General features: G+C 46.6%; 1 protein-coding gene across 2 annotated transcripts in view; it reads right to left on the minus strand.

Annotated features, from left to right (window-relative positions):
- The window catches only part of LOC144829518 (lysosome-associated membrane glycoprotein 2-like), a 340,950-nt gene extending 327,294 nt beyond the window's left edge, over positions 1-13,656 (minus strand). The window contains exon 1 of one of the 2 annotated variants that reach the window (XM_078688735.1): positions 13,346-13,596. In XM_078688735.1, coding sequence (XP_078544861.1) covers positions 13,346-13,400 — 55 coding nt within the window. In that variant the 5' untranslated portion in view covers positions 13,401-13,596. Of the gene's footprint in view, positions 1-13,345 lie in introns of both variants that reach the window. The other variant, XM_078688734.1, reaches the window with a different exon arrangement.
- Between the last annotated feature and the right edge of the window lie 1,379 nt (positions 13,657-15,035).

A 15,035-nucleotide genomic window follows, 5' to 3' on the forward strand; every position in this document is an offset into this window, starting at 1 on the left:
GTCAGAAAGTCTTTATCTCAAGTACCCCTGTAGCAGGACAGTGCATCCCTGTTACCTGAGGAGCATGCAATGCGTTTCATATTAAAGGCCATACAGGACTTGTCAAAAAATTGCTTAAATAGCATTTTGCTTGTTGTTGGGGCTGCAAAACAACGGCAAAATGATCTGACAACACCAATAGGTCAACAAGGGTGAGACTTCTTGGCTTTGCCAATGCAGGTTAACAGCCTTTTTGTTGGGTTTACTTAGTTGGGGCCATTAAGACCGCTTTACAACATATTTTAAAGTACTTGTGTCTCATCTACTTTTCAAGGTACGTATAGCAAGGAAGGGGGACAAAATACCATCCGTAGGAGACAGCTAATATTTGTACCTACAGAACATTAAAATACCGGTCAAAAAAATTTTTTTTTAAAAAAAAATAAAATCAATAAATAGTCCGATGGCAATCCTAGTAGCAGGGTATTAAAGCCGCTAAATACCTTTACTCCCCAGTGCAAAGACAATGCGAGCAGCCAATCTGCACTTTGGCCAACTGGCATCTGTGATTATAATAAGGTGCCTTTGGATACTAGAGCTTATCGTTACCGCAGCAGAAATGCACATCACAAGTCCCGAAGCCTGTAGACTAACGGACTTTGAGTTTGCGTGGACCGCATGTGAGACAAGCCACCTGGCCTGCTGCTGTAATCGTTTATAATTAACGAGCCATAGGTCTCATGCGAATGCTTGCTCGGCTGAACTCGGCAAGAAAGTTTCTAAATTATCTCACGGCTTTCAGTAGTTAAACTGTTGCAGCCAGTGCAGTGCAGGTTGGCAGTGTGGAGGACTCCGGAACCCTATAAACTGGAGGCCAAGCTGTGGCAGTAGAAAGGGGGTGGAGTCACGGGGAGAGCAGTCAAGAATCGGACAGTTAAGATATACTTAATTGGTCGCAAATAGGCTGCATTTTAAAATATTTCAGGGGGTTAAGGAGTGGTTAAAACAATAAATTGCAGTGCTTTTGAAAGCTCAGCAATTTTCAAGTGGTGCAACGCACAACATGTAGGATTGCATATCACAATCTTTATCATTCTTTTTATGTTTAACAATAACAAAATCAGATAACCAGTGCAGCATTTGCCAACAATACATACTTCCTGCTCTCAGGTCTGCAGTGTATGTATATCAGGACATTCAGACGAGTTAGTAAACTCCTCCTCCACCCACATTTGATCAAAGGAGCATGTGTCCTTGCACTCAAACATCCCCTAGCTTCTAGGAGACCATTTTATCCAATTGCAGAACTACTGCATCCGTCCTGCCCCTCCTTGCATGCCTGTGCCCTCTAGTTTGCACTTGCAGCACTGCCCCATCTCAAGGGCTGCTTCTGACAAGACAGATGCTTGCATTTGTGTGGCCCAGTCTTCACGTTGGCTGGCTCCTGGCCTATTTTACAGGCCACCTACCTCAGCCAATGGTGTGTCTGCAGCGGGTTCCATGCTTACATTTGAGGCTCTTGGTGGATGGTGCCTGCTGGCCAACTCTGACTTGCCAAATAGTTCACTTGCAGGAGTTATACCAATTGCGCCAACCATGGCTGGACAAACCCCATATAGCCTACCATAGTGAGTGCCACCAGTTTTGCGGACTCCTCATGTATCCTGTTGACAGCCTTCCTACACGCCCCACTTGCCTATGTATTTGTGGCTGGCAAGGAGACTGACCACTTCATAATTGTTGGTTTGGGTGTCAAAACAACCATTATAAAAGAGTTGTAGTGGGGAGGCCCAGTTGCTTGGCCCATTGAATGGTGCTGGTTGATCTGCAATGTTGCCAGTGTGTGCTGCTACCAAGGTGTTACCATCTCTTGCTTCTTGCATACTTCCGAACATTACCAGAGGTGCTGCTTGTTGTGTCCTCATTGGAGGGTCCAGATACCCTTGTGCAGAACCTGGCTGCCCTACTATTTATAATGCCAATATACATGCCAGTGAAAGTCCATGCTATTGCAGGCACCCTGCTAGCACACCCCCCTCCTCCTCTGGTTGCAAGTCCCATTCAGTTAAGCACGGTTCATTCTCACTATTCACTGGCAACAGCCGCGCATTGACTGCAGTGCAGCCACTAGACAAAATCGTGATGGCTTCAGATGCCAGGCTTAAAACCTCCTTTCTTGCATTCGCCACACCGAGTGTCCTCTGCCTCCTCTTTTGTTGCTCATCTTTCTGTACTGCTGTAACAACCACCTGTTGGCTTGCCATGAGCGGGTTTGGCTCCTTTCTGCCACATATCCACAGCGTGTCATACCCAGCACCCATCTCATGAACCAATCCTGGGTATGGATGTCTCCTTGTGCTCTGGCTAGCTCAACCACCACAAACACAAAAGGATGATTGACAGAACGCTGAAACTTCAGACACTCACCCCCAGCCCCTATTAGATCAGGGTTAAAGCCATCTTTGTTCTTCTGCTCACTTCGCCACCCTAGTTCAGATTCAGCCATATGCAAATCAGTCTTGAACCTATTCCTCATGGAAACGGTCCAGCCTCAACTGCCAGGCCAGATCCTCCCTGGACAGGAAACAAGCATCCTGGGACCGGTTTGGGGGTAACACCACTCAGCCAGGCAAGCTTGAATCCAGGTGGGAGGCTTGGTGGGCCTAGTATCTGAAGTTCGCAGTATGCCTCCTCTTTTGCTCTTCCTCACAGGCTTCCATACCCTAGTAATCAGGCAGTGTAAGGTTGAGATTAAGCTTGGTATGTGATTAGTCTTGTGTAACTCTTCCTAGCATTGCAATGGCAAGGTCCTGGTCACACTGTATACAGTGGCTGCAGTTTCAGGGGTAGTTTTACTCCCAAGGCGAGATGCATGCGGTGATGTTTCTGGAGCCCGCTGAGTCGCTGTCATGACCGCCTTCTTTTTCTTGAGGGATTCTCGATGCCAGCCCTACTGTTCTGTGGCATTATGTTTTTCCTCAACGCATCCTCCAGGTACGCTTCCTTCTTCCTGCGAGGGCCCTCTCCAGTCAGTTGCTGCTCCTTGGTGTGTGCCCGCAGTGATTGCTCACAGCGCCTCAGAGTAGGTTGATGTTCCTTACTTCCCGTTTGTCACCAGTCGTCCTCTGCTGAAGTTCGCTGACAGTGCCCCAACCAACATCTTTTTGTTCCCTAAATGCCTAGGCATCAATTATTCAATCCTTTGACCGGCTGGCTGGCCCAAACCGGCTTCCAATGCTGCCAACCAATAGGGTAGGCTTAATTACATGCCCTTCAGCCTGCGATGGACTTCATAGAACCTACTGCTTCCCGCCTTGCAATTTCTCCCTCTCCTGAAAGTCTGGCCCGTCACCAGTAAGTGGGGATGGGAGAAGGTCCAGCACCTCAAGCGCCAACTCTGCTGCCTGCACAACAGTATGTCGCTGGCCTGGGCCCTTCAGTGGATTAGAATCAGTCTCCATATGAGATGGTTCACGCTCATCCATTGGAACGTGGCTTTTAAGCAGTTTTTAAGCTTCATTTCGGCCTCACCGGTGTCATCCTCCATCACCAGGATGAGCTGCGTATCATCCGCATACGAGATGGTATGGATATTAAAGGATGATTTGAGATCAGGGGGGCCATGTATACATTGAAAAGTGTCGGGCTCAGGCAGGAGCCCTGAGGCACTCCTGAAATTAGCCATTTTTCTTCTGACCTAAATTGACCTAAGGTGACCACTTGTCTATTTGCTAAAAAGCTTTTTAGCCAGCCCAACACGTTTCCAGCTATCCCTGCGCGGCAAGACGGTCCACCAAGATGGTATGTAAGACCGTATCGAACGCCGCGGACAGGCCCAAAAGTACCAAGACCGCCTTCTTTCCCTGATCCATTGCGGCCCTTAAAGTTTCAGAGGTGAAAATCAGGGCTGACTCCGTCGAGTGTTGGGCCCCAAAACCCGCTTGGTTGTGGTCCCAGATGTTATTGGCCTCCAAGAAGGCAGTGAGCTGCTTATTTACGAATTTTTCTGTTAGTTTGCAGAAAGCTGGAAGCAGGGAAATGGGTCGCATGTTGGTCAGTGTTGTTGGGTCTGGCACTTGTTTTTTCTGCAGGGGCTTCACAGCCGCCAGTTTCCATTCTTCAGGGACTGAGCCAAGATTGAGGGAGGACTTTATAATGCTATTTATGATGGGGTTGACAATCTCCACCATTGAGTGAAGAACAAAAAGAGGGCAGGGGTCAAAAGGGGAGCCTGATTTGATCTTTAAAATTTCTGCCCGGGATTCCTCTAGGCTAACTGGATGGAAAGTGGACATGGGGGCAATGGTTTTGACATCTGTTTCCTGGCTTCTCTTGAGTCAACAGATGAGGAAAATCCTTTGTGAGAGTTTTAATTTTTTCCTCAAAGAAATCCACTATTGTATCACAGACTCTGGGAGGGGGGGGAATCTCTTTCTGCATAATTTTGGGATTAGTGAAGGTGCTGACTATTTTGAAAATGTCTTTCTGCTTGTTGTTGCTTTTGGTTATAGCCTCAGTATAATATTCCTTTTTTGCAGTTTTTATGATCCCATAATACCGGCGGCGAGCAGCTTTATAGTTCTTTTGATCGGTTTCTCCATAATTAAGGTGCCATATCCGCTCTAAAGCCATTCCCTTACTTTGTTCTTCTTTCAGAGCCGGTGAGAACCAAGGGGCAGAGGGCCTCTGCTTCTTTCTGGCGCCTCGCCTCGCCTGGGCGCAGCGTCAATGTTTTCTGAGCTAAATGTATTAATACACTCCATGAAGATTTGACTATCCCTAGTTGGATCTCCTATGGGGGTGGGTCTATTTCCTGCTGCTATAGTTAAAAACTCCGTCTGTCCCATCATGTTTTTCCACCAGGGTTCCCCCTGGGAAAGCCCAGATGTCATACCTAGGCGATCTACAGTCTTGCCAGCCAGCACTGGGAGGTCAAAAGGAATAAAACTGTGGTCTGTCCACGTTAATACTTGAGGTATTTTTACACCGAGTGTCCCTAGATTTGAGCAGATGCAATCGAGTATATGGCCCGCCTTGTGAGTGGTGTTTGTTGTGAGCTGAGTTAAACCTAGAACATTCATCGTGTCCCTGAAGCATATTGCCCCCGGGTCCGTGGGCGGAGTCTAAATGTACGTTGGAGTCTTCTAGGAGTGTAAAATTGGCAGATTTAAGAACTAGGTCACTAACAGCTTCCCCGATGCTCTCCATAAAGTCTGTGCGTTTCCCTGGTGGACGATATACTAGTGCTCCAGTGAGAGTAAATGAATCATGCACCTTTATTGCTAAGCCCATATTTTCAGCCCCTTTAAGGGCTGGGATCGCAAAGGTTTGGCAGTGGAAAGTATCTCGATAGACAATCGGGACCCCCCCCCCGGATTGATCTATCTTCTCTAGAAATAAGGTATCAATGGGGAAGAGCGTTTGTAACATCCGGATTACTGTTGGGCGTCAGCCACGTTTCCGTCATGAAGAGGCAGTCCAGGTCCATTTCTGTTAGGTCAAAATTGTGCAGGGCATGTTTGCTCATTGACCTAACATTAATGAGGCCACATCTCAGGACTTCCATTTGACTCTTTGCCTGGGTATCTTTGCATGGCCCGAAATTCCCCCTGCATATTTTACAACTCCATGGTCCTACCCAGTTTGTCATATTTAATGGCTGTATACATCTAGTTGGGTCGGAGTTTATCCCGATTAAGAATTCCCTTGAATGTTGTATGGTTGGACCAGGGAGCGTGGCCCCGGACCCAGTCGTGGCGCGGACGGGCTTACCTTTGGCACAACTTCGGGGCGCTGCCGGTGCGCCCGCCCGCTGCGCGTACTGGGGGGCATGTTCTTTTATCGTCACCGTATGACCTGCAATGCGTGCGCACCGGAAGTCTAATCACTTCCGGTGTGTAAGGGGTAGAATGCAGACCTCCCTCCACAACAATCCAGCCTAGTGTCGGTGGTGGACCGGGGAGGCGGCAAAAAGGTATTGCATGCAGTGCAAAAACAAAAATTATAACAGTGCAACTTTCAGTTTTCAGTTTAAAAATCACCAAATTACCAGCGCATCAGCGAGGCAACGGTCTCCTGCGCTATTCCAATCTAGCCCTCTGATTTGTTCAGGTGTAGGACTGAATGGAGTGTTATAGTGGGTCTTGTTGACGCCGAATTTACAGGCCCCGCAAGAGGTGCATTTGAAAAAACCTTTAATGGGTTGTAGGCAAGCCCCATTAGGGATGACTTCAGGGCTGCTTCTAACCAATTATTTCTCATGGAAACAGCCCGCCTAAAAGGTGATGGTGGGTGCAGCGGGGAGTCTAGGTTAACGATGACCTTGAGCGGTTTGTGTTGCCGATTAAATGCGGTAATAAGGCGAGGTGCGCTGTTGTTTTCTCCCTCGGTCTTATGCTCATTATCCTGTGTTCCAACATGTGGGCCCAAAAGAGAGCCCCTAGTCCTGGGAGCAGCCTTATCACATGCTTGCTGAAGGATAACATCACTGTATCCTCTAGCCCTGAATCTGATCAGTGTCTGCTGGGTACATTTGATGTATTCCTTATTAGTACTGCAAATTCTCTTAAGTCTGAGTACCCCATATGGGATACTCCTGATGAGGTGGTTGAGATGTGAGCTAATGGCGTGTAAGGTGGCATTACCAGCAGTTGGTTTCCTATATAATGTAGACTCTAGTCGGTTGCCTGATACATAGATGTTAGGGTCTAAAAATGACACCTGCTCTTGACTTATGTGCGGTGAACTGAAGGTTAATATTGTTGTTATTCAGTTCAGCTATGAAATCTTCTGCACTGCCTTGGTCACCATTCCATACCAGAAACCACTTGACCATCTCTAAAAGCATCATGTTGCGATTGTAAAAGGTCAAAGGCCTTTTATGCAAGTCGTGTTTGACAGCAGTCAATCCGGCATGGTGGTTTATACTAGTATAAAGCGATTCAATATCCATCGCAATGAGCAGTAGATAATCTTCCCAAACAATATGTTGAATTTGGTCTAGAAAATCCCCAGTGTCTTATATACAAGGGCAGTGACTGCACAAAAGTTTGCAAAAAATAACCAACGTATTCAGTGACATTTACTCATGCCCCCAATTGCCGAGAGGATAGGTCTGGCTGGTGTGGGATTCATCTCCTTGTGGATTTTCGGTATTAGATATAATGTAGGTATGATAGGAAAATCATTCATCATGAATTTAAGCTCTTGATTGGAGATAAGTCCTGGCCTTTTCCATCCCATCAGATCTTTGGCTTTATTCTATTCAGGCAGAGTGGCTTTGGCATAACAGTCTGCATTTGACAATTGTTTATAGGCCTCCTGAGTATTGATCCCGTGGCCAGATGACGACATTGTCACCTTTGTCTGACATATTTAGCACAATATCCTTGTTGTTCCTCAATTTGCGGATGAGTTTCTCATATTCCATATTTTGATGTTTAGATCCTACTTGGTTATAGTTGGATTTGTAATATAGTGTTTTAACATCTTCAGTCACTCTTTCATGAAAGATGTCAATAGCATCCTTCAGCATCATAGGATAGAATTTAGATTTGGCCTTGAAAGGACGGATTCCCGCACTTGATTCAACAAGGTTTAACACAAAGTCTCTCCTGGGTTGGTGCTTGGCTACTGACCATGTCCATTTGATAGTTTTCATTATTCAATTCACTGATCACCAGCAAGGTGGTTGCGTCAGATGCGGAGATTAGAATGCATGCCAGCAGAAAAAGCAATTGGGTTACCCTCATTCTCCGCTAGTTTGTTTCCATTTTTGATGGTGAAAAGTTTCTGGAGTTTAAGCTTTCTAATGTATTTATATACATCAATGCGTGTTCTTCCATAATTAAGGCTGCTTTCTAGGCAGTAAGACATTCCAAGGGCTAGTATCTGTGTCTCAGCTTTGGTCAATACCATAGAGAAAAGATGGACCACAGTGTTGCCATTTGTTATCGTCTCCTGCGCCATTGTTTCTTTGGCTTTCCCCTTCCTGCACTTGCGCCTTTCTCAGCGCCGTTTATTTCTCCACTGCCCAGTACTTGTGCTGTATTGCGATTTCGCAGCCGATCTGATGCTAAAAAAAAAAAAAAAAAAAAAAAAAAAAAAAGTTAACCTGCCCCGCTTTGTGGACATCAAATAGGAGCAATATACAGCTGACACCCCCCTGCTAAGGCGCCAGCTGATCTCTGTTCAGACTGTTGCAGCACCTTCATGGTGCTGTCGCAGACCCGCAGAAAAGCGGTGGGCTTCACTTAACGACCGGGTAGGCTCCTATTTGACGTCCACAAAGCAGGGTAGGTACCCCTTCAGGACTTTTTACACCAAATACTTGTAGTAATTCGGGACAATGAAGGCGCAAAAAACGCTTAGATGTCCTACCGTCAATATAAAAATTCTGAACTGCTAGGTGTTCCTGATCTGGATAAACCCGTATTTAAGCTACAAATAATGCACTTTTTTGGGGCAATTTGGAAAGGTTAGAGTGCATACCCCAATTATAACACTAAAGAGATTAGCTAACAAGCATTTACAATGCAACGGTTTCGCCTTTGGAGAAGTTAGAGCTATTGGCATTGTAAATGACAAAATGTGTTGGTTTTGAAAACAGATAAATAAATGGCATTGTCATTTACATAGCCAATAGCTTAATATCTCGCAAATGTGAGAACTATTGTACCCTACGGACGAGCTCAGCAGACAGCAATTACTACCACACACACACACACACACACACCCAGAGCCACACACACACCCATAGCCAGCCCCACACACCCAGAGCCAGCCACACACACCCAGTGCCAGCAGGGCAGGGCGAGCAACTCCATTGTCTGCCGTGAGCCGGGTGACTAATCTTCCGTCGTGGGACCCAAAAAAAATGGCGGCCGGCAACTCCTGAATTTTTTCAGATTCGGGGGGCGTGTTTACAGCGGGAGGGGGGCGGGAACGTTGCACGGACAGCGGGAGGATTTATACATGTATTTTTAAAAATTATGCTGCAAAGACAATGGGACACAAGGGTTGTTTTGCTTCTGTGGGAGGGGAAGGGGACATGGACGGCCGGCGGGAGGGAGGCGGGAATCGTGCACAGGACAGCGAGGAGGGGGGGGGGGGGGGGGACGGCGGGAGGAGGGACACAGAGTAAGGCAGGACAGCAGCAAGCACGGCCCGGCCGGACCAGATTCGGGGGCGTTCCCGGCTTTTGGCTGACGTATCATGACGTAGCCAAAAGCCAAAGATTCTCGGGAACGCCCCCGAATCTGGTCCAGCCATGACGGACGCCTCTCTGTTCCAATGGCTAGCCTCCATTTATGGAGCTAGCCAATGAAGCAGAGGGGTGTGTTCAAGTCACCCATACTAGAAACTACAGATTTCTCTGGAAGCGGAGCTTACAGCTCCGCCCTCCAGCGAAACCTAAAAATACAAGCAGCACATTCTATTTACTCAATAGGAGGGAAAAGTATGTGTTTTTATGTGCTAACAAAGGCTTTAAAATGTGTTCACTTTGAGTGCGATGTAGGCTGAAGCAGCCCATTAAATGTAAGAGGTACATGCGATTTACATTACGTGAAACAACTTCCATATGGTCTTTCCGCATTTATACGTGAGACTATATTTATTACTTTCATACGCTCACTCAGGCGCAGGGCTGGTTAAAACAGACGTGATCTAAAAGATCATAATCAGTGTTTCATAGGTATCAGGTTGATGGGCGTAAAATAATGTATGCCAACCAACATTAAGAATGCATAACTTCTTAAAGCATTCGCTTCCTTCATTAATCGCCACGGTTTTTCTTTGCCTGCCAGCTACATACAAGGGCGTGAGGCGCCTGCAGCAATAGGTTTACTTGTAACCTAGGAAGCTTGTATGTACTTTACTTAGAGTCTAAGCTTAAGGTTCATCGTATTTGTTAATAAACTAAACAAAAATCTGATGTGTTTGTGGGTGTTTTGTGTGGGTGTAACAAACCTGTGCCAGGAAGGATGAATTGTGAGAGCCAGTCATGGAGGTGACAGTCTGCGACTGGCTCGGGCCATCATAACCAGAGTAAATTTAGCAATAAGTGGATTCCCATCACAGGAGGAACGTGAAAAACGAGATAAAGAAGGTACACCGGTCAGGGTGAGCAGGGGAGGTGATGGGTGGGGCTGATTAAGGACAAATGGACATCTTGCCAAAGGGAATGAGGTAAGCCGATGTAGACGAATGAAGAGTGACAGGGAGTCAGTCAATGGGCCATTCAAAGAATTTTTAATGCAGAAAAGAGGCGTGCAAACCCTAGTCAAATGTGGGGGGAGGGGGGAGTTTTACTGGTCCACGGAAGGACGGAGAGTGCTGCAAGGGGACTCCGGACCAGAGGCAGAGGTTCTGGTGGGGGCTGATGGTACGGGTCCAGGGGAGGTAAAGGTAAGAGCCTGGGACGTAGGTAAAGGCACTGTTCCAGGAGATGGGGACTAATGGTCCCTGGGGATGGAGGGGCTGAACCAGGTATAAGGTCAAAGGGCGGTTGCTACTCACTCTCTACATCCCAACAGAATACCCCCTCCACCTCACTTAATGTTTCCCTCACCTACCCCAGCCCTATCACTTAAATGTTTATTTTGCCCCCACTGCACCCCGTGGCGCCATTCTTCCCTCCCACCACTGACCTCCGGAATTCTCCGAGGCCGTCTGCTCAGCAGCCACCATCCCCGGACTCGCTTCCTCCATGCCCGGTAACTTAGGACCGTTGACTCCCAAACTTCATGCTCCGCTGTCTACGCTGCCTAGGCTGCAGGGAGGTTCGTGACGTCATGCGGTGACATTCCAGTACGGAGCCCGGTGAGGATCAAACCACACCTGAGTGGGTAGGGGCGGGTCTGCGATAGCAGAAACCACGCCCTCTACTAGGGAAAGCCACGCCTTTCAGGGAGAAGCCCGCCCCTTCCACACCAGTACCTTAATGCAACGCATTTCGTTTCGTGAATGGGCGTGTCTGAAGGGCTGCCATGTTGGAGTCAGGCGCAAGTGTTGGGTGTTATTGACACTTTATCGCTATATCAACTAGCGTGTAACATTTGTAAAACAAGCATGCTTGCCTGATTATAGGAAGGATAGAATTCAGGCAACTCCATTGTCTGCCGGGTGACGGCGGGAGGAGGGAGGGGGACGGCGGGAGGAGGGACACAGAGTAAGGCAGGACAGCAGCAAGCACGGCCCGGCCGGACCAGATTCGGGGGCGTTCCCGGCTTTCGGCTGACGTCGCGTGACGTCGGCAAAAGCCAAAGAATCTCGGGAACGCCCCCGAATCTGGTCCGGCATTGACGGACAGGCCCCTCGTCCAATGGCTAGGCTCCATTTATGGAGCCAGCCAATGAATGACGAGGGCCGACCCAAAGCCACACTACAGTTCTCATAAGATTTCTCCTGCGCAAAAGCTGCTTGCGCAGCTTTTTGCAGTCGAAACCTAAAAATGTACTCACAGCTGAGGAAGTTGGTGGTATCCTTTCAACTTTGGTCTTGAAAAACCCACAGCCACCTTCAGAACTGACTTCAATGGAGTAGTAAACACAATTTAAGATTTTACAATCTTAATAAGAGGAAAAGGTGATCGGGGTACAGAGATGAGAGACTGAGGGTGATCACAGGAGCACGAGGATAGAAAAGATGAGTAAGAAAAAATAAAAGGATAAGACAAAAAGAATGGTAAGAAACCAGGTGGATTAAACAAGTAGTGATTAAAAAGAGGGGAAGATGAAGCAGAGACAGGAGGGCAATTGGGGTGATATGGAGGATGGTAAGGGGGGGGAGAAGAAACAAGAAGTGCGAATGGAAATAGAAGGGTGAAGTGATAGTAAGCGGACGAGGATGGCAAACTCTGGAGGCAGTGAAAATAGGACATGGTGGAACGAGAAGATGGCAGAAATAGGAGGGTGGAGTGGAGAAAGAAAAGCACAGCACGGAAACATGTGGATAAGGTGGAGAGAAAAGTGAGGTGGAAGGAAGTAGAGGATGGGTTGAACGAGACAGCAGAGTGAAGGAGAGGGGGCGAGCGGAAAGAAAAATAATAAGCACATCGGTTTAAACCTCTGGAACTACGAGTCAGAACCGGACAGTAGGTATGGTTGGCAGCTCGCAACCGTACAAACCATCCAGCATACCCAGGCTACAGATACTTGGGACAACTCTAACCATCTTTTTATTCATGGCACTCCCAGTTCCCAAATCTTATAGTTGGGCCTCCTCAAGACACTTCTCCGAAAGATCGAGTCCCCACACAATAATAACTCAAGACCCTTAAATTGGGCCTTTATACAAGACCCCTCCCCCCTCCAAACAATTCAAAAGAAAAAAAAGCAGTCACCATGCTCCTGAGGGCGTCCCACTGTCGGCAAATTACATCGGGGCTAATTCAGCACGTTTTACTGGGCCAGCACGGATCCGGCTCACTAGTCTAGTAGCTGACAGTTCCGGGATCCGGTTAAATACCACTTATTTCGTATTCTGGCGATAGCGTAGCGCCGACAGCAATGAATAAGTAATTAGCAACAGCTAAAGCATAATCTGTTTCACCCTGCAGAACGAAGCTGGTCGGCGCTAAAACAAGGTATGAAAAAAAAAAAAGTAATTAAGATTTTGAGTAGCGCGTACGTGTCCTCTAAAAGAGAAAAACTAACTTCCACGAGCTAGTTTACTAGCATGAATGAGCTTACCAAAAGGTTAGAACCTGACCCTTTGCAGACTTTCTTTTGGAATGCATCACAAAGTCAGAGTAGCAAACAAATATGCGAGGACCCATGTTGGGGAACATACGCACGATACTGAAAAGCAGTTATGCTCAATTCAGCCAGGTACATTCCACACCCACTTTTCGTTCTACAAGGTGCAGAGCGAAATATAGATTTGAAAAAGAAAAAGTTCAAGAACTAAATATCAAAGAGAAAAGGCTAAATTCTACAAGCAATGGGGAAAACGTGATAACGGAAAACACCGGGTCAGCTTCATGTTATGCGAAAAACAAATTCCAACTTAAAAAAATATATATATACACACACACACTAATTGAACATAACGAGCAATAGAGGTACAAAAGCTGGGGCACAGAATAGGCCTTCGACCTTTCCCGTAGAGGAGCTGCTCTTTCTCCAGCGCTGGCCAGGAGCCAAGAGTGCACCTGGGCAAGTCACTCTCCAGGACATTCAACAAAGGGCCTACCTTTCATGGTACCTCTGCGGAGACAATTACCAGCCTCGACATGGAGTATGTTTATCACCCAGCCATTCCCAGCTTTAAAGCCCCCTGTAGAGCTCCGGTTCTCCGGTCTAATCCGCTTAGAAAGTGCTGCACCTGTCCCTGAATACCAACCTGCGGAGGTGACGACACTTACCGAAAAGCAGCAAAAGACAGATGGGTAGGAGGAAAGTCCGGACGCAGGCGGCCATGGTCACAGCTGTACACGGAGGAGAGAAACAAGCTACAACCGGCCCCAGCTGACACAGCACCGCACGTCTTCTGCAAAGGCTACAACGTCTAGTGGTGCTACTTCCCACCTGGTGATCATATGACGGCTCGACGTGTTCCGAGCAGCCAACCAAGATGGGAAAACAAGTGCATCGTCCCGCCCTTTCACGTGATGGCGTTTTAGAGTGGACTGAACAACAGTTGTGTATATACGCGGTGTGCGGGTGCCGCCATGTTGGGTGTGGATTACCGCGTACGTATTCAGCTTTTACTACCCCTCGCATATGCCCTTTAAATCGCGCAGTCTAGTTATTAGCTTGTTATGCCGATCTCCTCGGTGTACAAGAAGGCTCAACAAACTTTGCATGGGATCTGCGTGTATAATCCAGAAGTTTGAGGGCCGTAGGTCTTGCATTTTTTGTTGTTGCTGTTTTCATGCAGCGTGAACTCGACCCTAAGGTTTTGGAGCGCTTTACTTGAGCACCAGTTACATTACACAAGGACGCATTCATTGCTTTTGGAAGGCACGGCCCGGGGAGATTACGTGATTTGCCAAGGTTTAAATGTGTCTGTGTCTGTGTGACATTTCCAGTTATTAGTGTGCTTATGTGTGTCATATATTAAGGCCGCAGGACCAAGTGACACTTAATCTTAAATGTAATAAAACAGCTGTAACCATAAAATAACACAGAGATCAGAAAGCACATCCTTTGCACAAATAATGGTTTAGAAATTGTCTTAAAAAATACAAGAAAGCAAAGTGATGTACAAAAAAATAATAAGAAAGGACAAACTGAAGGTTTCAGTTACCCGAGGCACAGAATGGCTTGACAGCTGTCATGGCTTGCTAGTTTTCACTGTGCCCCTATGCAAGTGAACACAAATGCAGACAACTAAACAAACACACAGACAAGTTCAACTATTGGACACTGTTCTGTTTAGTTTATGTTGTGTCATAGTAAAGAGTTCCAGAAGACTTGGTTAGGTTACAGATGATAAGTTTATTCTTCTTAGATGGTTAGATAGGTTTTCCAGTAGATATGTAATATAAACCCCACCAGGAGCATCCTCTCTGCTGCTCAGCCCAGGATCCAACTGACAGTCCACTCGCAGCATACCAAACATTCCAATGACATCACATTCACACTAACATTCTACACTCACTGCCTGAACAGCAGAGGCAGAGAAATAGGGAAGATGTAAGGTAGAAACCTTAGATATAACACACCTTCCCTCTTTATAAAATGAACAAAGAGAAAGCAAATGTAAATAGCAACATTGCAGTAACATCACAGTAATATCAAAGAAAAATTGCAGTAGAAGAATTGCAAATGCACATAAGTATGAAAAAACATTCTAAAATAAGCAAGGTGAAATGTGATGTAAAAAGAAGAAATAACGGAAAAGAAAACGTAGTAAAGCACAAAGTGTGAACAATATGGCAAAGAATACAGCACGAAAGGAATACAAAAATAGAAAAGACACACATCTCCTTCCTTAGCAGAGAAAAATTGAAGCAGGAAGTTTCAAAAGGAAGGAAAAAATAAAAGAACGGAAAAGCAACTGCAGAAAATATACATGAACAAGAAGTAAGAATACCACGAAAACTAACAAAG

Source organism: Lissotriton helveticus, chromosome 4_1, assembly GCF_964261635.1.
Source record: "Lissotriton helveticus chromosome 4_1, aLisHel1.1, whole genome shotgun sequence".
Lineage (NCBI taxonomy): Eukaryota > Metazoa > Chordata > Amphibia > Caudata > Salamandridae > Lissotriton > Lissotriton helveticus.